This window comes from Pinus tabuliformis, chromosome 4_2 (genome assembly GCF_031772625.1).
Source record: "Pinus tabuliformis cultivar Carrire ecotype Pingquan chromosome 4_2, CPIR1, whole genome shotgun sequence".
Taxonomy (NCBI): Eukaryota; Viridiplantae; Streptophyta; class Pinopsida; order Pinales; family Pinaceae; genus Pinus; species Pinus tabuliformis.
Genome location: NC_142304.1, coordinates 1107031006 through 1107056020, shown reverse-complemented (window position 1 = coordinate 1107056020; position 25015 = coordinate 1107031006). Strand labels below are relative to the sequence as shown.

The window sequence follows — 25015 nt, the reverse complement described above, 5'->3', positions numbered from 1 at the left end:
CTTGAGAGCTGGTGGAGGAAGGTTGCCTGCAGGTCTGGTGTAAACTATCTTGAGATCTCAATCAGCGACTCCACAAATCTGATGCGAGCCCACTCTGAACTAGCCTAGGAGGATTCCGAGCCCATGTATCTAATGCTAAAGCATGTGGGGGGGGGGGAGGGACAAGGGGGCGGGGGGAAGGGGCAAGGGGAGCGGAGGGGGCTATAAGGTCATCTCTAAGCTCCAAGAAATGCTCTACATAAAAGGCTATCTTGGGCCCCAATCCCCGGGGGGTGATCCGAGTGACCTAGATATACTACCTATAAATATCCTCGATAAACTAGTTCATCTCTTGATTATTAGGCAAGAGGTGGCCGAGAACATCTAGAGAGTATATGAATTGGGGAAGACAGTCCATTGGTATACCAATTGACTAAAGGAAATAAGAAATCTGTGAGTACCACCACTCTCTTGGATGGGGGTTTGGGCAAAGGGGCATGCAGACTAGGTAATGGCCTACAAGGGTATTAGTCCCTATTGGCCATTGAGTTGGTAAATCTTTGAAGACAATGTAGCAACTTTACTAGTCTAAAGACAATCTCAAGTCAGAAGAAATGTGCTGCAAATTCTGCTTAAATGATGGGTTAAGGAACTATCCTCTGGCATCTGATGATGCAATGATGCAAGAGGCTCTAAACTCTCTCGATGCAAACCCGATCTCACTTGAGCAAGTTGGTCCTCATACCTCTGAACCATGCAAAAACTGTGGGTCCGATGATGGCATTCTTGAGATTTAATTTGGATGAGATGTCCTAAAAAAGGTGCTGGAAACACTGCCTCTCTATAAGAGCAAGGAATCCATACCTGTTATTCACCTGAAGTTGAGGACCCTATCTCAACCTGAACCTAGGCCTTGAAAACTAAACCCTTGGGTAGGGTATATGTAGTGGTAATCTCAACCCCTTCCCTAAAATAAAAGTGTAAACCTAAGAGTGCCCCCTTCAAGTAATTGAAGATAATCTCCCTGGTTTTCCCAAGGTTAACGATTGACTCCAAAGGTCACAAAATGTGGCAAGAGAATCTAGCTATCTCTATAGACCCTCAAGTCTGGAGGCCGAAAGAACCACACCATTAGTGAGAGGAGTATGGAGATTAGCGCATGGTAGAGGAGACAACTGTCATCTAGATGGATGTGCTCATGCAAAAAAGACTCCAACTCGTATATGTAGATCCTAAATAAAGTGGGCGAGAGGGGGCACCCTTTCTTCATCCCAATGGTGCTCTTGATGAAATATAACAATTCATGTATTGTGCCAAGGCAACCAAGGACGGTCTCATAGTCTCACACGAGCAACTATAAGGTCCTCTCATATACCAATGTCTTTGAGCCTCTAAAACATGGCCTCTCACAAGATTGAGTCAAAGGCTTTCCAAAAGTCTATAAAGCAACAAAAGGCTTCGAAGAGTGGTGTCTTGCCTATTAAATAATGGCTAATGGGATGAGGATATGATTCATCATCTAATACCTTGCTCTAAAACCTGCCTATCTGCTACCCTGAAAATCTCTCCTCTCAAGCTCCTTAAATAGCCACAAATGAAGGGCAATGACATAAAACTTCAAAAGGGCAATGGCATAAAGCTTTGAGAATGTGCATCACCATGATCATCTTGTCGTTATTTGGATCTGCACTAGAGCCTGATTTATAAATCAAGTGGATGATATGGTGGAACCAAGCTAGTGGCAACCTTAAGTTGACAACATGGTTAAACAAAACAACAATGTGATGCACCAATGACTGTATCATGTTGAAGAGCTTTGCTTGGACCCCCTCCTCATCCATAGCACCAATGACTATGTATCATGTTGAAGAGCTTTGCTTGGACCCCCTCCTCATCCATAGCACCAATGACTATGTATCATGTTGAAGAGCTTTGCTTGGACCCCCTACTCATCCATAGCACCAATGACTATGTATCATGTTGAAGAGCTTTGCTTGGACCCCCTCCTCATCCATAGCCTTGCTAGTGTTTAACCCTAGAGTGGTTCCCTTATATGCATGTAGTTGAATATGTGGCAAGAGGATGAAGGGGAGGTGATCAAGATAACAAGTTGCCTAGGGATGTCATAAAGGGCAATTTATGTGATTGCACATGGATTGAGGGCAAGATTGGTGAGTAAGTCAAAGTGGCAGGGGAAAACACTATGCTAAAAGAGATTTGGTGTATTTAAGTGAGGCACACAATTCACATCTCCTCTATGCTACAAAGAGGTGTTTCTTGCAATGGAGGAAAACTTTTGTGTTAATTTTAGGGCTAGATTGTTCTCTGCTGTAGATAATTGCATTTTTAAACTTTTTCAACAATTTTCTCATTACATTCACCCCATATAAACATTTGCAACTATATTAGAGAGAACAACAACATCAACAATGCAGCGAAATAGTAAGGAACAATAGAAGAAAAACATATACAATAGAGACACAAGAATTTTGGTCAAAGACCAGAGAAAAACCCCACAAGGGAGAAAACCCATAATCAATTCTTCTTCTTCTATTAGATATTCATCAAATATTTAGCTGAGATACAACGTACAATAAGAATTAGACATATGTCTTTAATCATCAATTGCATTAGGCCTTGTTACTGCTCAAACTAGCAGGGCTTCTAGGAGGGGATCCTGTAGAGCAACTACTAGGTCAAGGGCAACAATGGAGCAATAGCCCACTGTCACCTCAGCTAAAGCTCCCTGCTCTTTATGTACTTTCACCAATGGGAGAAGACCCTATATAAAGGGGAATCACTAGATGAATGGAACAATAAGAGGGCAAGGAGTGATTCCTAAGGCCTATTCACAAGAGAGACTCAATTATATGGCTTTCTTGCTCGGGAAGCAAGGTGATATGCTCTTTAGGAAGGGCTAAGAGGATTCTCAAGGCTAGGGTTTGGGAATATATCTAGCAAAGATGATTCCTAGGCTTGGAAATCCTTGTAGAGAATTGGTCTTTGTGTGATCTTTGTGGAATTGGCATCAATAGGTTGTGGGACCACACGGGACCAAGCAAACTCAAAATTAGGTCAAGGGTATGGAGTCGATCACCCGATGAGCGGCTTGACCTAATTAGGGAGGAGAAGAGAATCAAAGGACAAATTTTAGTTGAGGTTTGAATTCAATGATCCTAATGAGGACACTAGCCAAGGGAAAACTAGGGCAAGAAATGGTCCTCGACCTAGGGCTAGCTATATCTCTAGATCCCATCGTCAGATTTGCTTCAAATTTGGAGGGCCTCTAGAGCAAACCTCAATGCAGTTGTGAACCAAAAATCAAAGTGCTTGGGTGGCTAGATTGTGAGATAATTGATGCCCTAGGCGACCTATGTAGGCTAGGCCTAGAAAAAGAGGGAGGTGAAATTAACAAGCATTGAAAATGATCACAAATCAAGGATTAGTGCCTTGTCCTTTAGGATTCATGGAGTCAAGGAAAATTTATGGTTTGGGAAGAATTCACCCAATCAAGGAGGCCTTCAACAACTTCACATGGCATTTAGAGCATGAGAACAACTGCTGCAAGGACTTTATACTTCAGTTTGCAATAAATGATGACTTATCGAGATGTATTTAACATAAATTATCTCTAGGAACATTCACCCATTCATACATGGCCCATGACATGATGCAATGCTATAAAGAACAAAAATTCCTACAATTTCATATAGAGCAACAGTAAATTTCAGACTTGTATAGCGAAAATCCTAGCAACATTCATGTGACAAAAGTAAATTACAAGAATAAGCATTAAAATAGTACTTACATGCATAAGAGGGTATATCCAATCATAAAATTATGCCAATAATGAAGCTCCAAGACAAGAGAGAGGTATCCAAACATCAAAATTCATCCAAAACATCCAAACTCGTCCTCCAAAAGGGATAGTGAAAATTTCACAAAAGCAAATAACCCAATACAAGTGATGATCCAGAAAATGAATCATCTCACTTCTATTTATACACTCTCTAATGAATTCGATTTAGCTAAATCAGCCTAATTGAGCCCCTAAAATAAAATAATGTGCATAATAACATTACTTTTGGTGACAAACCCCCAAATAGCTCAATAATACAAGAATAAGCCTCTCAAGAGGGTCGAATGATCAATAAAGTGAGTCGTTGGGCCTTTGAGGAGGCCTAATGAAGTCTTGAGTGTGCCATGATGTGAGAATGAACCTCAAAACATAGTGGACAAGGGGTTGGGCCCTTGTTTTCCAAGCAAATCCTTGTGGTGTTGCCAAGTGGGTGGGGGGGCACAAGGACATCTTCATGGGTCTCCAAGTGGATCGAAAATGCCTGTAGACCATTTGTAATGGCCAAGATGATGATACAAGCCCTCCCTTTGCAGCGAAAAACATCCTCTGGACCCTGGAACATTTGCTAAGTGTATGGTGCAAGTGTGGAGCCGACTAGGCATTTTCTAAGTGAATAGATCTCAATTCCCACCCTACAAGTGCCAATGTGGCCCTCTGGAGGGCTAGGACCCCATATAGGGAGACCAAGCCCCAAATGGAGACCCACCTGCAATCCTGCATAAGATCCAATGCCTCCCCATGTCCTCCAATACAACAAATCATTACAATAATCAAGTAAAAGAGCTTACAAGTCATGGAATCAATGGGGCACTTCATGGTGGCATGCCCTTCCATAGTGGGCTTTAGCATGTAAAAGTCTCTCCAAGCTCAATAAGGGGGTTAATCAGGGATCTTATTAGGTGGTTTCAATCTTTAAAGGGGGTGACATGTCCATGGTACATCCCTCAAGTGGTGCGAATATCAGGATTAGAGGACAGATCAATTTTTGCCAGCGCAGCACCAGAATAGTGGCCACTCAGCAACAGCTTGCCATCAAAACAGGGCCAGATGTGCAGATTCATTCTTTTTGATCAAATTCCTTCCCTTTAAGTTAGTTTTAAGAAATAATAGCATGCCTTGTCACTAAGGCATTTATTGTAATATTTTGTATTTTTGTTTAAATACTTCATTCTGTCGAAGTATTTAGGGTTGCACCCTTGAGCTAGTTATCAGACAGACTTGTACTAAGCTGGAGCATTTTTGATATTATAAAAGATTCTAGATTTACTTCATATGGCTTGTCTCTCAGTGAGTTATTTTCTTATATTTTTCTTTATGTATTCCTCATATAATTTATTTCATTTACAGTCATCCGATTGAAAATTTAATTGAATTTCAGTTTCATTTTGAATCCGCTGTGAAGTTGTAGTTTAATTAAGAGATTAATTTACAGGACTATCTGTTATTGTAAATTCCTCTTTGAATTTAAATTGCACAAGATTTCTATAATGACTTGATTATATTTTGTTAATTAAGAAAACACAATTTTCTTAATTTCTGCTTATAAATGGTGAAATACTTTGTCTGAATATTAAATCATTTTTACTTCTCTAAATTCTTCTTATCCATCCCACTTAAAATAAAAAATAACCATATATAATTAAAAAACAGCCTTTTGCTTTATTAAGGATCTTTCTAAGTTTAAGGCCCCTGTTAAAAAGCAGTTCACTGGTCATCCAACCATTAAAATCAAACAAAATATTTTAGATGCTTTGGCATAGCCAACTGACCTTAGGTTATCTCAAAGGACAACACCCCCCTTAAAAAATTCTGACTTGTAAAAAAAATTCCCCTCAATCGTCCCACTGATTTACTTTGGTCCTTTTAAAAACATTTTTGTTTGTATGATTGCGACAGAACCTAGCTCTAACGATTTGGTACAAACATGACACCTACAATTCCAAAATCGATATAGAATTTTACATCTGATACCATGTTAGATTTTCTTAAGCCTAGCACTCAGTGTTTAATTCCAAGCAAATAAATTATTGAATAAACACACAGCTAGGTTCCTAACAAAAATATTCAACAGAAACAAATAACGATCTAAATCACAATAATACAAACAAATTTCTTCACAACAAATTAGTAGTTCATCATTAATAAAAAACCTCAAAAGCTACTTGGGCTACCATCCTGGGAAAATGGCCCAACTAAGAAAATACATAATACAATATTCTGGATCTGATCCCAACACACGCCCACTGAGATGTCGCTCTCAATCTTGAGTTGTGTATCTTCTCCCTCTCCCTAGCCTTGCTTTAATAACTTTACATTGAGCCAAAACCCTAATCCAAACACTAATCTCAAAGTGATTGGCTGAGTAGATATCGTCTCACTTGAGATCAATGGCTAGTATTAAAACTTACTATAGTAAATTACTTTATTTTTCCTAAGTTTTATTTGCTCAATAAGCCAACATATTAATATGTGTTTTTTCCTCCATTAAACTTAGGCTAAGTTATATTAGCAGCATGCTCAACCTAGTGAAAGTGTTGTAAGGAGATGTGGGTGACTTCTATATGCCTAGACACAAGGCCTATGCAGAAGTACCTGCCCGAGCTACAAATTTCAACATGACTACTATAGGAACAAGAAGAGATTTATTACACTTAGACCACATTGACTTTCTTATTGCATCATAGTTGTTCCTGACATTTTCTTGCCCAACCCACCCCCACTTCCCCCACCTCAACTGAAAAGAAAAAAAAAATGGGAGAAGATGGATTTGTTGGTCTCCAATAGCATTCAACTTATGCTGTAGATCCACAATACAAGCACCTCACCAATATTTGTCCAGCACAAGTCAATGTCATCAGTTTTCCAACCAATCTGGACATCAGACTGACCTACCATGAATAACTTGGACAGCACGACAATTACAATTGCAAAGACAAACAATTGAAATGACTCGGCAGAGAACTATTTGTTTAATCCCAAATCATATGCCACCCAGCTAGTCCAACTAGACCTTAGATAGCCTGGACATTCCCAAAACCTGCTATCTTAACCTCCGAATAGTTAGTTGAAGAAGAGTCCTAAAGAAACTTGAAAGTCAAACTATTTCAGCAAAATATCATTAAAACTGTGCAACAAAATATTCATGCATTCCAATGGTGTGTTATTCTTACAGTTTTCTGCAATGCCATAGCTCTGAGTGCACTCTTTTATACATAATTTAACAGCTCTATCCTCTAGCATCTACTATGAGTAGCATTGCTACAATGGAAGTCCTAAAAAAATAGAATAACAGAGATTGAATAGGTAGAGAACATAATGCATGGCCATTGGCAACCCTTTCACGCATGGTATACATAATGGTGAAGGTCGTTGCTATTCACATTATAACATTGCTCCCCATTATTAAACTAGTTTCCTGAACAATCATACAGACTTGTTTGAAGAGATATCTGTGTTCCATGGCTCACTTGTATACTTCTAGACAAAGCGAATTGGAGTTCTAACACTAAACATATTAGAATGCTTCCTGTGCTTAGGTGAATTGACTTCCAGTATTAGGTATACAGCCTCAGTGGGCCTAACAGTTAAGAATATGTGTTCCCTCGGGGGCCACAGGTTTGAATCCGGAGCAGGATAGGGTATGTAAACTTCATAGACCAAGCAGTCAAATTGTGCATAGAGGGGGTCACTTGTTCCACAAACAGAAGGGCCGCAAACAACAGTTTGTAGTCTGGCTAGGCTGTGACCTTAAATTAGATTATTATTATTAATTTTTAAATTTGAAGTCAGCAGATGATGAATTAGTTTTTTCCTTGGAAAAGTTGACGTACATCACAAACACACATTGCAAAAGTCCTTAACATGTCCTGTAATGTAAATGCTAGATGTCAATAATGCACCAATCTACAACAATCATGAAGTGGAAGAGGATCTTTACTTAAATAAACTTGTCATAACAAGCAGGACTGAGGTAATGTCATTTTTTAAATAACAAAAGAAAGGAAACTAAAACCTAAAACAATTATCTGCTCTTATCTCACAAAGTGAACTTTAAAGGTCTCTCATACAATTGCGATACCTTGGTGTAGTAAAAGGCATCTTGCAATTCCTGTAGGAGACCTTTCATATGTTCCCCTTGCACTAGTATATTTTCCAATAGATCATGTGGTATCTGCACACAATCCAAGATGACTTCCATTTGGAAATCAAAAACCTCACAAACTCCTATATCTTGATAGAAACTTTAAGCATAATAAATAATTGGTAGCATGCAACTGAATGTTTAGTTATCGAAGCATAGTAAATTCAAACAGAGATAAATTGCAACCTCACTTCTCTTCAGATGTGGTATTAGCATTTTGCTTAGTGTCCTGATATTTGAAAGAGGTCCATGAATCTGCCAAAACAGTTTAGATAAGGGCGTGCTCAAATTGCATCCTCTAGTAAAAATATTGAGAAAGAAAAGTAATAATGTCAAGCTTCAAAATCACTAAACAAATAGAAAATAGCATACTTGCTCCATGAGATTGCTCATTCTTACGCCTTTCTGCCAAGACGTTTGCTGCAGTAATAGTGCTCTCTGTGGCAATAAAAGAATTATATTGATCAAGCATAAATCAATAGTCCTTAGATCTCTTACAATAAGTTAAACTCAGGCTGAAACAAACTGCACATGCTAGCTGGGCTCTCATATGTTTATGTATTACAACAAATTGCTGTAATATATCAACACACAAGAGCCAAGATAATATCTATCATTAATTAGTTTCATACTTATCATTAATATATTATTTTATTCCATTTTGACAAATGTCTTATATTTACATAAAAATATTTACAAAAAGCAGTACACAAAGTGGATTGTAAGTTTTATGTCCTACATGTGGCTTCACAACATATGGACCCTGTTACCCACCACTTTGTGGGTGACAACCGAAAATTTTCTCCTAGATGGTCCTCAGCCGGCAGCCCCTTGTAGGTACCAGATAGCTCAATGTGCCATTTCTCCGCCACCTAAGCTAGCCATGTGGTCTCTCGTCAATCTATTATGATCGTATGTTTGAATGATGGGCCTGCCAAACCTAAAGGTATGACTTTTCATTGTGTATTTGGGTACTTTTGTTTACTTGTCATGGATACTTTTGGGCATGGATTACTAGGGGGATTCTGCAAGAAGAGTGGGTTAGGTCTGCACTCGTCTCCTTTTCCAAATTTGATGGTTAACCTTGCATCCTAGTCCCTACTAGCTTTAGGGATGACACTACATGGGAAACCCCGATTTTGGTTGTGTGGTCCTACTTTCCGATACCATATACATTACTCCCTTCCACTCATTACAACCCCATTCATCATTTTTCCCATCTAGGTCCACATTTGTCCACTGGGTCCACAAGGAGTTAGCCTCCCCCTCCCCTTGTCCACACCTTGGTCAAGCCTGGAACGATGCCTCGGAGGTTGATGCAACTAAAAGAAAAGGAAAAAGCATAATTTGGCCACTCTCAACAGGAAATGTACCACAAAATGCAAAAGATGGTCGAGACATACAAATTTAGCACGTGGGCAAAAGCCAAACATGAGCTCTACCCCTTATCTATGGCCATCACCCTGGTTCCTATGGGCCCTATATGAGCCCCCTTCATCATTAAGGAACCCATGATTGTCCCAACCCCTGGTGGGCAATGAACTGCCCCACCTTAAGGGGGTATCCACTGCTACACCCTACACATCATGCTCTCATCTCCTAGAGCCCCGAGAAGTTATGAAGAAAAATCAACCAAAGGCAAAAATCAATATGAAGAAGGGTGGAAAAACAAAGGCCAAGGAAACTCATGTACCACGATTGCTCCCTCCTACATCCATGTACCCAAGTGTGGGCTTCCCCTATTATATCTACCCTTGTACCATGGCATGTGGCTTAGAGCTTTCCCCTTGGTCCCCCGCTCTATTCCATCATTGTATCACAGGCCACCTACCACTTGATGGATGTACCATGGACATGTCACCCCCTTTAGAGGTAGAAACCACCTAATAGGCTCCTTGGTTAACCCCCCTTATAGAGCTTGGAGACATTTGTACATGTTAAAGCCCACTATGGAAGGGCATGCCACCATGAAGTGTAAGCTCTTTTACCCGATTACTCTAATGATGTGTTGTACTGGAAGGCAAGGGGGCACATTGGATCTTATACAAGATTGCAGGTGGATCTCCATTTAGGGTTTGGTCTCCCTATACAGAGTCCAAGCCCTCCAGAGGGCCATATTAGCACTTGTAGGGTGAGCGTTGAGAGCCATGGGCCTCAACCATAGCAGAGAGTAGATTGCCACTTCATGGACCCTTCAGCACTATTCATTGATTGCTCATATTCCACCTTTTTGGATGAGGATGATGCCCCTGGACCACCCTGCCCAGTCGGCTTCACACTTGCACCACACACTTGGAAAATGTTCCAGGACCCAGATGAGGATGTCTCACCATGAGAGACAGAGGGAGGGTTTATGTCGTCATTCTAGCCCTTACAGATGGTATATAGGCATTATCGATCCACTTGGAGACCCATTACAATGTCATTGTGCCCCCACACCCACTTAAGGGCACCACATTGGATTTGCTTGGATATCAAGGGGTAACCCCCTTGATCACTATGTTTGGAACCTATTCTCTCACCTTGGCACAATTTGGACTCCAGTAGGCCTTCTCAATGGCCCAACGACTCATCATGTTTACTATTTTTCCCTCTTGAGAGGCTTATTTTTGTATTATGGAGCTATCTTGGTGAGCTTGTCACCAAGGGATGTTATTATTGCACATTATTTTATTATTTGGGGCTTAATTATGCCTAATTAGGCAAATCAAACTTTTTAGGAAGGATATAAATAGATGAGAGGCTCATTCATTCCTCTCATCATCACTTGGATTGGATTAGTAGCTCTTGTGAGAATTTTGCATTCCCTTTTGGAGGACGAGTTTGGTTTCATGGATGAATTTTGATGTTTGGATACTATCTCTTGATCTTGGAGCTTCAAATTTTGTCTTGAATTGATGATTGGATATACTCATTATACATGTAAGTGCTCTTTTTCATGTTTATCTTTACATTTCTCTTGTCACATGAATAATGTATGGGATTTTCGCTCTCTAGATCTGAAATTGCCCTAATTTTATGTGAAATTGTGGAATTTTTGGACTTATGAGGCATTGCATATGTTACATGTGTCATATATGATGAACGAATGTTCCTAGAGGTTAAATTTCATTGATAATACCTTGATAAGTCATCAATTCTTGCACATCAAAGTGTGAATTTCTTTGCTAGCCGAGTTCATGCCCTAATTTGCCATGCGAAGTTGCCTAAGGTCTCCTTGATTGAGTAAAAGTTTCTCCAAATCTCAAAACCACCTTGACCTCATCTCTCCCTAAGGCAAGGCACTAGTCTAGCCATTGGTGGTCACCTAAACGAATATGTTTCTCACCTTTCTCTTCTCTTTATGCCTAACTCACCTAGGGCATCAAGCGAAATCCTATGTAGCCATTCATAACCTTGAAATTTGGTCCATAACTACGCTGGGGTTTTCTCAAGGGGTCCTCCAAATTTGAGCTCAATTCATCAGTGGAATCCTGAGTTATTGCAAGCCCTAGCTCAAGGATCAATCCTCTCCCTAGGTTGCCTTGGGTTAGTATCCTCATTTGGATCATTACATTTGAATTTCAAAAGAAAAATATTCCTTCAATCCTATTCCCCTCCCAAACCTTGTCAAGCCCCTCTATTGTTGATCAACTCCACACCCTTGACCTGGTTTGAGCCCCCTTGCATTCTTTGTGGTCCCACAACTTTATAACTCAAATTCCACAAGGATTGCATAAAATCCATTTCTCCATAAGGATTCTTAGGTCTAGGAAGCTTCTTGTTAAGGGATATTCTCCAAACCTAGGCTTAAGTATCCTCTTAGCCCTTCCTAGAGAGCCTATCACCTTGCTTCTTAAGCAAGCAAGCCATTTAATTGAGTCTCTCTTGTGAATAGGCTCTAGGAATCATTCCTCATCCCATCATTGAAACTCATCCATCATTGATCTATTCATCTTTGCCATTCCTCTTATACCGGGTCTCCTCCCATAGGTGAAAGTCTGTAAAGAGCAGAGAGATTTAGTTGAGGTGACAGTAGGTTATTGCTCTATTGTTGCAACTTTACCTAATAGTAGCTCTATAGGATCCCCTCCTAGGACCCCTACTAGTTTGAGCTTGGACCTATGGAGAGCTTGGAACTGGTATAGGCAGACCAAACCCTAAGTGGAGACCCACTTGCAATCCTGTATAAGATCCAATGCATCCCCTTGCCTTCTAGTACAATAGATCATTAGAGCAATTGAGTAAAAGAGCTTACAAATCGTAGAATCAAATGGACACTTCATAGTGGCAAGCCCTACCATAGTGGGGCTTTAGCATGTACAAGCATCTCCAAGCTCAAAAAGGGGGTTAACCAAAGAGTCTATTAAGTGGTTTTATACCTCTAAAGGGGGTGACATGTCCATGGTACATTCATCAATTGGTAGGTAGCACGTAATATAATGGTGGAACGAAATGGGGCATCAAGGGAAGGCTCCAAGCCACATGGCTCAGTACAAGGGTAGCCAAAATAAGGCAAGCCCACACTTGGGTGTATGAATGTAGGAGGGAGCAAACGTGGTACATGAGTTAACCCAGCATGGTCAAATTGCATCCTCTAGTAAAAATAATGAAAAAGAAAAATAATAATGTCAAGCTTCAAAATCACTAAACAAATAGAAAATAGCATACTTGCGCCATAAAGGTGTTTGCTGCAGTAATAGTGCTCTTTGTGGAAACAAAAGAATTATATTGATCAAGCACAAATCAATAATCCTTAGATTTCTTACAATAACTTAAACTCAAGGCAAAACAAACTGAACATGCTAGTTGGGCTCTCATATGTTTATGTATTACAACAAATTGTTGTAATATATCAACACACAAGAGCCAAGATAATATCTATCATTAATTAGTATCATAATTATCATTAGTATATTATTTTATTCTATTTTGAAAAATGTCTTATATTTACAGAAAAAATATTTACAAAAAGCAGGACACAAAGTGGATTGTAAGTTTTATATCCTGCATGTGGCTTCATAGCAAATGAAGGCCTTCTGTGGAGCCCAAGGCCTTTTTTCCCCAGCCTCATATTCCCGGGGACTTCGCTTTTGTTGAAATTTGGGCAGCTACGGGACAAATCTCCCATGAGAAACCCTACTGCCCCAAAGGAAAGCCCATTCTGCCCCAAAGAGAATTTAGTTAAAAGAAAGAAATATTATTGATGTATTTGGAGCACTTTATTATGGTACAAATTTGGGAAAATTTTTACTAAAGAAAATATATTTTAAAATGAAATTTAAATTTTGTATTCTCCCTCCAATATTCTCAAGTTGGTTCAATTCACTAAGTTACCCATTCAGATCTCCATAAAAGTCTATAAGTATGGATGGATTATTCATCATCAAGTCAATTCAGTCATATATGAGATTCGTGTATGGTACGAAGCTCGTATGGTTCGTTGACTAAATTATGTAGTGGCTTGTATGGTTCATCTCTGAGCCTCTCTATGATATGCATACATATCCATGGCTTACATATGTATATACAATGGCTTGTTTATTTCTGTGGCATCACAATAAATTTATAAAATGATGGTGTCTTGATTACATTGTACAAAGACTCGCACCTGTAACCAATGGCTCGTATTAATACTAAGGCTCGCACATGTGGCTCACTTGCATCCATCTCTGAGGTTCATAGATTTCTCCGTGGCTCATTGGCGAATATTATAACTCTATGGCACGAACCTGTGACTCATAAAATATACATCAGAGGCATCGAATTTAATTTCTTTGTGGCTCAGTGGCGAATATTATAACAATATGGCATGAATCTATGACATGGACTATATATCAGAGGCATCGTATTTATTATGCAATAGAGGCATCACTACACAGTGTCTTCACTCTTATATACTCAGTAGAATCGATGGCATCACTTATATACTCATAGTGGTCACACGTTGCTCTATGGCTCAATCATTACAATGGTCACGCATTGCTTTATGGCTGACATCATTATCTACATTCTATTCTGCAGTGCCATCGAATCGCATCGTCATCTAGTGGCTCATAGTAGTGGTTCTCTGTGCATTGTATCTAAGTCTATCACTATGGATTCAATGTGACTTCAAGCAATATATTTCTATGGACTCAGTGCGGTGTTGATTTTTGTAACTATGATCGGTCTTCATAATGGAGAATTGAGTCATTATGTATTTGTAAAGCATATTTAAATGCTAAGGAGCCAAAAGAAAATTATTTCGAGAAAAAGTCCCTTTGTGACTTTCAAAAGACAAAATTTGAATTTTTGAAATTTAAGTTTTGGCTCCAAAATGTAAGGTCTGTCTCCTCCTAGTCAAGTCGGCTTTCTTGAATGTTCTTGTCGGTCAAGTCAGCTTCCTATATGCACAAGTCGGCTCCGGCAAGGGACACATCGATTCGGCCTAAGAAACAACTATATATATGTTGGAAATACTGGGGGGGGGGGTAATCAATATTTCTTTTCAATTGTTATTTTTACCAGTTAAGATCACTTATAATTGGAACACAAAATGAACAATGATAGAATAATAATTTTATTAATCAATGACGACGACTCCAATCCTCTTTACAATGAATCAAGTACAATATAGTGTAGGGCTCCAACCCTAGATGATGACAACAATCTCCAATCCACCAGGCTCCAACTTGTATTTTGCCAAGCTTCGACTTGGACTTCACGAGGCTCACCTCTAGGGCTTCAACCCTATCTTCCCAAGGAACCAACCTTGTCTCTATGAGGCTCCAACCCTATCTCTGGTACAGGCTCCAACCTGGTCTGCTTGAGGACTCCTATCCTCTAGGGCTCCAACCCATTGCTTCAATTCGTCAAGATAAGTTTAATGATTCTTCAGGGCTCCCAATATCTTTTGCAACAAACCCTGACAATATCTTCACCTGCAACATTGCCTTCAAAGTTCAAACAATCTCCAAGGTATTTAGCTCATCAGTGACAACTTTGTCTTCTTAGAAGCTGTCACCACTGCTCTTCATGTCACCCAAACAAAATCTCCAAGGTCACCTCATGATGGCTTCAATAGTTTGTCCCAAGAAGTGAAGGCTTCTCCAAGGTGTGCTCTAAATCTTCAAGGATGCTCAACAAAGTCTTCACAAGTCTTTTCAAATCAACAAGTCTTCACAAGATCTGCACACTAGACTCCAAGAGATCTTCAACAATACTAGAGATGCTCCAAACTTCCTAAGTCATTAATGCCCTTTCAACAAGACTTAACAAAGCCTTCAAAAGGGTCTACAATATTTTCAATCACTGCTCCAAATATGATGCCCAAAACCACTGTTATAATTTTGTCCTCCAAACAAGTCCAAGACTTCTTTAATCAATTGAGCTACCACACAAAGAACGTCCACACACCGAGTTGTAATGTCTCCTTAGCTAGCAATCTGGACTACTGCAATGGTAACAGTCCTCTGCAAGCTACAGAACAGAGCTCCTCTAAGTGACTGTCTCACTGATCCGAGTCACTGCCCATAAGACTGAGTGAGGTCTGAGTTATATATGTATATATATATATACATAGAGAGAGAGAGAGAGAGATACTTCTTCCACAGGTTTTGTGCAGTAGTCCGAGCTCCACAAAACTGTTGTCAAAGTGACTCCATAGGGTAATGTCTATCCACTTGTTCCAAGCACTGAGCTATTTCAGTTCTGCAATTCCGAGCTTGAGACTGTCCATACACCATAGGTCCAAGGTATCTAGGTGACAGTTCTTTTCACTGGTCAGTTCTTAAGTTTATCACTGTACCGAGCCCTTAAAACTGAACCTTCAAGGTGACTGTAACAAATCCGAGGGTATAATTTTCCACAGGTCCGAAAGGATAGGTGATAGTGAGCTGCTACAGGTGGACAGACTTCAAATGATACTACAATCACAAATCCAAGCTGCTACAGACTCCAAATGACAGTCCACTGTAATCACTAATCCGAGCTACTATAGGTGGACAAACTCCAAATGATAGTCCACTGTAATTACAAATCTGAGGTGTAAGGTTGTTGTAGCTCTGAAATCCGAGGTATGGAGTATAGTCTCAACAGGTCTGAGGTATAAATTTGTTGTAGTTCTAAAATCCGAGGTATAGTGCAATTCTTCCACAGTTAGGACTGTTCTCTGTGCCAAAAACAGAATTGTAATAGATGAATGTCCTCAAAACCTTTAATAGAATTTGCCCAAAACAGAGATATCAAGTCCTCCTCGGCCTCCTTGTTGTTTGTCCTCTTTTGTGTCTTATCTCTGAAATCTTGACTAAAATTCATGGTTAAAATGAGAAGTTCAAACCTTTACTTATACAAATTTTGACCTTAGATGAAGGGACACGTCTCTTGGTGGTGGGCCGACTTATACAAGTAGGCTTAGGTCGGCTAGGGTAAAAAATGAATTATTCTAACTTGTAAATTCATTTTCTCTCAATCTAGAAGGATTTAGAGGGCGAGTGATAGCTCATTAGAAAGGAAAAACTGTCCTCTTCAATTTGGTGTCAATTTCATCCTTCAATGAGATCATTTTCTCATCAATAAAATTAAATTAGTGAACTGTCATCATTAATTTATCATGGCACCCTTTAGGATATTGTGTTTTGGACAATGTTAGGGCTTCCTCTAGGATTAAGACATTCATAAGGATTAAGGCTTCCTTAGAGCATCATGAATCAAGCATTAGGGCTAGGGCTTTAGGATCTTAATTTTTAGGCCTTCAAGCTTATGACATGCAAGAAGAGGGTTTCATGGAAAAGGTTTCTTCATTCATCATTAGATCATGCATCACTAGATTAGGGAATTGTCATCTAGGGAATTTGCATCATCTCATGCTTAGGGTTTTCTCCTAGGGTTTGCATGAGGGCAAGGGTCGAATGGGTTATACAATAATATTTGCCATCTCCAACAATGTCATGTTGACATCAATGACAACTTTGATCAACAATATATGGCCTATTTGCCCCTCCAAAAGACACACACGCAACTTGCATCATCTGAGGCTTTATGGCTCGCATCTGTGGTGAAGGGCTCGAATCTATGGAAGGCTAAGGCTCACATTTTCTGAGATATGGCTCGCATTTGTGGCTAGATACAACTCGCTTTTGTGGCAGGATATCGCTCACATCTATGGCATCTAGAACTTGCATCTGTGGAAATATATGACTTGCATCTATCGCGGACTATAACTCATATTGGTGGAAGGTCGAGATTTTGGAAGTGCAGGATCAAGAGGGTAGTGCAAGATCAAGAGTGAAGTGCAGGATCAGGTGACTTGACTTGGAGGATGGATAGTAGACCAGGTTTGACCTAGTTAGACTAAGATGTGTCTCTCTTGAACTAAAGAATCCTCTATTGGAAAAGGTTGATGGGTTTTTCTAGGGTAAATCTCTTGTGCTCTTGTGCGTTTGTCTCTTTATGATCTCACTGTGATAATGTGTTATATGGTTGATGTCTTTTTATATAATTATTGAATGATGGAATACTAATAAGAATGTCAAAAGATCAAAAATAATTATCAGGTTGAAAGACACTATAAAATCAACATGTGGCTACTTCAGTGCTACATTCGACCTTCTCTAGGACATCTCATATGACTACCTTTGTCGTTTCTGAAAGAATTAGTTAATTGTCTTGCAAGGAGATCCTTGCAGCTTTCATGAGCAGTCTTCATACGCCCTAATCCTCTGAGGTTAGCTATTGTTGAAAATGTAACTAGTATCGGTCTTCATAATTGTTGCTTAGCTCATCACATGTTGTAATTATTATGTATTTGTTAAAACAAAGAAAAAGAAAAATTATTGTAAAAGAAAAGAAAATTATTATTTTATAAGCATGGATTTCATGCTCAATTTATTATATTTCTAGGTCAAAGCACCATTTGAGTGCTTCTAGGGTTTGTGTCATGAGTCATTGTCCTTGTCATCTTGTAGTAGACCCTTCTTGGGCTTATTGTATCAAAGAAGTAAATTATTTGTGTCAAAAATGTAATTTGTACCTCCTCCACCAACTCGGCTTCATGAAGGGAACTTGAGCTCACAGAATCACTATATATGAGTTGTGACTTCGACCTATTGTGGCAAAAAAAGCAAGGAAGATTGATCTGCGATCAAAAGAGGTGCAAAGGAGTCAAGAAGGCTTTGAAAAGGAAGATAAACCCTAGATAAGGAAGGAAGAACCCTAGCGAAAGAAAGAAGGAAGTTCTCTCTTGTTTCTAGATCACACGTGCGAAGATTATGAGTTGCAAAAAAGGCCGAAATTTGCAGGTCTGCAGTAGAGGCATATTATCGCTCAAACTAGCAACGGTCATAGGAGGGGATCCTATAGGGCAACTACTAGGTCAAGGGCAACATTGGAGTGATAGCACATTGTCACCTCAACTAAGGTTCCCTACTTTTTACAGACTTTCATTGATGGGAGGAGTCCCGATATGATAAGGATCACAGAGATGAATAGATCAAAGATAGGATGAAGGGTGATCCTAGAAGCCTATGGTGATTTCTGGAAGCATCAAATATGCTCTAAGTCTCAAATTTTGCAAGGAAGCTTGGGCACATGTATTCCAAAGAACCCAAAAAGCGTTTTGGGAAATTCCACCTGGAGACAGTTTTATTAAAATAATTAATTATTTTTAGTGGGACCCTAAGTCTAAACTTAGGAAAATAAAATAATTAATGGTTATTAATCTAACTGTGGGTGTAACTTCTAGAAGAAGACGAGGATCAAGCAGAAATGATCTTAGCCATTGATTAGCTTCTAATCTGGGTCGTTGAATGTCAACGAGGATATTATTTAAGAAAGTTTGAGGGTTGTTTGGAAGACATAAAAAGTTGATTAGTCAAATCGAATTTGCTGAAGCTAGAGGCAACGCAGTGATTTGTAGTGATCACGCAGAGACAGGCAGAGGGAGTTTTGGCTGGAGGATCTTCTCTGGAGCCAAGAATACTCAACAAAGAGGCAGAGAGACACACAAAGGAGGCAGCGCAAAGGCTAGAGAGGGTGATGCAGAGCTAGGTAGGGCTCACACAGGGCCCACGCAGAGCAGCGAAGAGCCTCCTACGCATAAGTCTGAAATTTGCTATAGGGCTAGATAGTCTTAGATGGGAGGGTTAATCAGCTCCAAAGGGCAAATCGATTACCAACAGAAGTGACACAGGGCCTTAGAGGTCGACGCCAGCCCACGCAGGGGCAGCGCAGAAGTAGCCGGGGAACTCATTGGTTCTGCTACCGGATCAGCCGAGACTTGCAGTGTAGAGTGAGGTAATCTCACTAATTTCTACTGTCGAGTGATATTCTTTGTACTGGATTTCCAGCAAGGCATCTAGAGATTGTATTCAGAAATACTTCAGCTTAATAATAAAAACCCTCATATCTATTGCACCGGTTTTCCCGCATTGGGTTTTTCCAAGGACGTTTGTCCAAAAACAACTGTGTCATTTGTGTGTATCTTTCTCTATTGTTCAGTTTCTTGTTTCGACATATTATTTAAATGGTGTAGGCTGCAGTGTATGTATTTCGATGTTTGTCGTAGGAAACTGCAAATAACTTGTTCATGTAAATCTAACAAGTAGGAGAAATATCATAAGTTGCTGCAATAGGGATTCTTGGCTTTATGGAATTTTCACAGCGTATTCACAAGAGAGGCTCAAATGTATGGCTTAATTGTTTGCAAAGCAAGATGAAAGGCTCTCTAGGAAGGGCTTACAAGAATTTCAAGGGATAGGGTTTGAGTATGTGACTTGTTAAGGAGATTCCTAGACCCTAAAATCCTCATGGAAACTTGGATTCCAAGTGGCCTTTGTGGATTTATCTTTAAAATGTTGTGGGACCACATGGGACCAAGTGGACCCAACGTCAGGTCAAGGGGATAGGAACTGTTGGAATTTCTAAGTCTAACTGTTTGAAATCCTTCCTGTACTTTCTAATTTATTTCTTCCTACTTATTCTGTTAATTAACAAGTTATTTACCATGTCAATACTGAAAAGAAATACAAGTACAGTCTCAACACATACAGATCATCAACAGAAGGAAAAACAAGCACACAAGTGACACCGTTATTTTTGGACTAATGTCCCTGGAAAAACACAATGCGGGAAAACCAGTGCGGCTATCTGAGGCTTTTATTCTTAAGCAGTTTCAAAATACAATCTAGGTGCCAGAAATGGCTCACCCAACAAAGAATGCCCTCGGCAATAGTAACTCTTGGTCGGAGATAGATATCAGCCCTAATCTGCCCCACAAAATCTCCCAATGTCAGCCTCTCTAGCCCAGCGTCAGCCTCTCTGGCACAGTGCCAACCTATTTGGTCAACCTCTCGAGGCTCTGTGTTAGCCTCTGGAGCCTCTGTGTCTCCCACGTTGGCCCTCCTCAGGCTCTGCGCAGCTTCTTGCTGCCTCTGTGTGGCCTCTTGCTGCTTCTGTGTGGCCTCTAGCTGGCTCTCCGTCAACCCTCTCCCAACTTCTACACTGATGCTCCAGGTACTGTCGCTGCCTCTCTGCTACTGCATTCACTGCCCCTCAGCTGCAACTTTAATTACTCCTTCGATTTCCTCAACAAGCCTTGCCCCAGAAAATCGAATTCTTGATCAACTCGGTGTATTCTCCAAGTGACCCTCAAGCCTCCTCTTATACTTTTCTCGTTGACAATTCAACAGTCGAGATTAAGTCCCTAATCAATGGCCAAGATTAGATCTGGCTTGATCCATGACTTTTTGGATCATTCTAACTCAGTTTTATATTAAATCACATTAATATTTTATTTTCCCTAAGTTTAGACTTAGAGACTCCATTAAAAATATCAATTATTTTAATATCTCCCAAATTTGCTAGATTCTGCCCAAACCATTTCTAGGTATTGGAGATCTCATGTGCTTTAGCCTCTCCACTAATTTTCATGGCTAGAGCACATCTGATGCTACTCCAAATCAACACTCCCTCTTAGCGAGGACTGTGCTCTAGTGATACTCCTCACTGAGCATCACCCTCATCATCTAACATTGGTCCCTATGTTGATGTTGGACCTGTTGCCCAACATCCTCTGCACTGTTGCATCATGTACTGCTACCCATGGCCCTGCCACTGCCACTACTGCATCTGTACGACAGCTCCATCTGCATTTGTGCTGCTACCCATGGCCCTGCCACTGCCACTGTTGTATCTGCACTACAACTCAATTACTGAGAAGTAAGTAACTGATCTCCCAACTCTGACATCTTCGTCAAGCTAGAAACACTCTGGTGCTGAAGCTCCCTCTGTCACTCCATCTGCATCTGTCTCTACCAACATCCACCAATCCTGCTACTCCTCTTTGGAGCTCCCGTAGCAAGGTATAATCCAAGAAGTTGGGTACCTTGAGGATCCTACCCCTCATCGCCTGTAGTCCGTCTAACTACCACTCGATGTCTCCCCACTTCCTCTCAAGTGGCATATGAGCACTCATGGCACAGTCATCATCTATCTCCACTTCTTTCTTCTCCCTTGTTCGCAACTTGGCGCAGCCTTGGTCTCAGAAACCTCTCCCTTGCTCTTCTTTCTCGGACACTGGCTCGCATAGTGATCCAGTTCCCCACAGTGGAAGCATTTGACCGTGGAGAGGTCCTTCTTTCGTTTCTCCTGCTTTCCCGCAGATGCTAGGGCAGCATCCTCCTCTTCCTCCTTCTTGATTTTGACCCCCTTGCTGCTGCTTCCCACCTTGGTTAGCCTTTTAATCTTTCTTGACGAAGAGCCGCCCACAGTTCCTCCCAATCTGGAAGGGTCGACCTGCCCAGTGTGCTCTGGAGAAATACTTCCCAATCCTTTGAGACTGCACTTAATGCAGTCCTCACCATCATCTCCTCATCCGACGTGGCCCCTATGGAAGTCAGTTGATCCCAGATCTCCTTCAATCGACCGAAGAAGGTGTCTCTCTGTTCTCCTTTCTGCATCTGGTATGACCGCAGCTGATTTTCTAGTAGCATCTTCCTCTGCACGGAAATATACTGATACAATTTCGCCAGGGCCTCCCACATCGCATTTGCCATGTCCTTTTCGGCAATATGTGGTACTACATGGTCCTCGACCCCATAAGGATGATGCTCTTGGCCCTCGCCATTGCCTCCTCATACTTTTCGTTCTCATTCTGGTCAACTAGGATCGTTATTGTGCTCAAGGCGAAGTGCTTGAGACGATACCTGTCTAGAACGAACAAGATCCTAGCCTTCCAAACTACGAATTTGAGGCTCTATCCAGTCTGTCCTGAAACCTTACCTCATTCACTGCCATTTCGCTGCTCCTCTTTCGACTCTTCCGAGTCTCTCTACTACCCTCCTGGATGTTCATGGTGTGACTCCCTCTGAGCCTCGATTTCCCTACTGGAAACCCCTCTACCAATGTCGAGATGCCCCCACTCCGATCGTTAGTGCAGTTGCACCACTGATCCAAATTTCTTGGCTAGAAATCTTCGGCAGCAACTCCCTCCTCCTTGGTCTTGCCCTGTTATGTACTGTTCTGTGTTGAAGTTTCTAAATTTACTTAGTTCCAAAACCTTTCATGCACTTTTTCTGATTTATTCCTACATACTTGTTATTTTTCTTTAACAAGTTATATACAAAGTAAATGTTGAAAATAAACACTAGTGCATGCTCAACATATTACAGATCAGTAACTAAAATAAACAAGAACAAACACACCACATGACACCATTATTTTTAAACCAATGTCCCCGGAAAAACCCAATGCGAGAAAATCGATGCAACTATCTGAGGGTTTTCTTATTAAGCAATATCATAGTACAATATGGGTTCCGAAACTGGCCTACCCAACAGAGAATTTCCTTAGCAGTTATACGTCACAGTTTGAGAGAAATCTCCTGGCTGAAACCCCGGAAAACCCTTCCGGCAGCTCCTCAGCTCAAAACTGCTCTGCAACCCGAGCGTCTGCTCAAACTAGGTTGCATCAGCCCCTACCTATCTCACGCTAGCCCTGCGTCAGCCTTTGTAGGCCTGTGTCAGCGCTGGGAGCCTCTGCGTCAGCTGCGTTGGCCCCTCGGTGCTCTGCGCAGCACTTGGCTGCCTCTGCATGGCCCAGCGTGAGCCCTTGCTGGCTCTGCGTCACCCTCCTTAGCTGTTGCGCTGCTCTCCTAGCACAATCTCTGCCTTCTTTTTTTCTTTGTAGTCAATGCCCCTCAGTTGCTCTCCCGATCACTGATTCTATCTCTCTTAGCAAACCCCGCTCTAGAGAATAGAATGACTGATCATCTGGTGTGTTCTCTAAGTGACCCTCAAGCCTCCTCTTATACTTTTCCTGTTGACATCTCAACAGTCGAGATTAAGTCCCTAATCAATGGCTAAGATTAGATCTGGCTTGATCCATGTCTTTTGGACCACTCTAACACAGATTCATATTTTATTTTCCCTAAGTTTAGACTTAGAGACTCCATTAAAAATATTAATTATTTTAATATCTCCTAATCTGTTTAGAATCTGCCCAAACACTTTCTGGGTATTGGAGATCTCATGTGCCCCAACCTCTCCACCAAATTTCGTGGCTAGAGCACATCCTATGCGACCCCAAATCAACATTCTGACTACAGTACCCCATTAGCTTCACTCTGCAACTTACCCACAGCCTCCTATGCCCCAGCAAACTAAAGGTTAGAGCTTCTAGGCTCTGCGCAATTCCGGCACTGGAAAAATCCACACCTCCTAGCCATGGGTGTCAATCTTTCCTAACTGAGGAAGATGACCGGGCACTGCATAGGTCAGGTCTGCTCCTCTGCCATTGTGTTGATCCTCTTCCCGGCTCGAACTGATGACGCAGGCACTGTGTCACCCCTTCCTTGTTGCTTTTCTGGTAGGAACAACTTCTGTCACTCGGGATAGTTGTTTCTGTTGTTGTTTCTCTGCTCGGCTGATGCCCTCAGTTATCATGTGATCTGCAACCACCCTCTGATACCATGTTGGAATTTTTAAGTCTAACTGTTAAAAATCCTTCCTGTACTTTCTGATTCATTTCTTCCTACTTGTTATGTTAATTAACAAGTTATTTACCATGTAAATACTGAAAATAAATACAAGTACAGTCTCAACACATACAGATCATCAACTGAAGGAAAAACAAGCACACAAGTGACACCGTTATTTTTGGACTAATGTCCCCAGAAAAACCCAATGTGGGAAAATCGGTGCAGCTATCTGAGGATCTTATTATTAAGCAGTTTCAGAATACAATCTGGGTGCCAGAAATGGCTCACCCAACAAAGGATGCCCTCGGCAGTAGTAACTCTCACTCAGAGATAGATATTAGACCCAATCTGCCCCACGAAATCTCCCAGCGTTAGCCTCTAGGGTCTACGTTAGCCTCTTTGGCCCAGCGTCAGCCCAGTGTCAGCCTATTTTTCCCAACGTCAGCTTCTCAGGGCTCTGCGTCAACATCTAGAGCCTCTGTGTCTCCCACACTAGCCCTCCTCAAGCTTTGCACAGCTCCAGGCCGCCTTTGCATGGCCTCTGGCTACCTCTGCGTGGCCTCTAGCTGGCTCTACATCAACCCTCTCTCAGCTTCTACACTGATGCTCCCGGTACTGTCTCTGCCTCTCTGCTACAGCATTCACTGCCCCTCAACTGCAACTCTGATCACTTCGATTTCCTCAGCAAGCCCTACCCCAGAAAATTGAATTCTTGCTCAACTCGATGTATTCTTCAAGTGACCCTCGAGCCTCCTCTTATACTTTTCTCGTTGACAGTTCAACGACCGAGATTAAGTCCCTAATCAATCGCTAAGATTAGATCTGGCTAAATCCATGACATTTTGGACCATTCTAACTCAGTTTTATATTAGTTCACATTAATATTTTATTTTCCCTAAGTTTAGACTTAGAGACTCCATTAAAAATATTAATTATTTTAGTATCTCCCAAACTGGTTAGATTCTGCCCAAACCATTTCTGGGTATTGGAGATCTCATGCGCTTTAGCCTCTCCACCAATTTTCGTGGCTAGAGCACATCTGATGCTACTCCTTTCAACACTCCCTCTTAGCGAGGATTGTGCTCTAGTAATACTCCTCACT

General features: G+C 41.0%; 1 protein-coding gene across 1 annotated transcript in view; it reads right to left on the bottom strand.

Annotated features, from left to right (window-relative positions):
• Positions 1-25015, bottom strand: part of LOC149173542 (chloroplast sensor kinase, chloroplastic-like) — a 176584-nt gene that overhangs the window by 89672 nt on the left and 61897 nt on the right. The window contains exons 4-6 of the mRNA XM_089424653.1: positions 8352-8417; positions 8166-8234; positions 7917-8009 (exon numbers count right to left, since the gene is read on the bottom strand). Of these exons, the coding sequence (XP_089280779.1) occupies positions 7917-8009; positions 8166-8234; positions 8352-8417 (228 nt within the window). The remainder of the gene's footprint in view (positions 1-7916; positions 8010-8165; positions 8235-8351; positions 8418-25015) is intronic.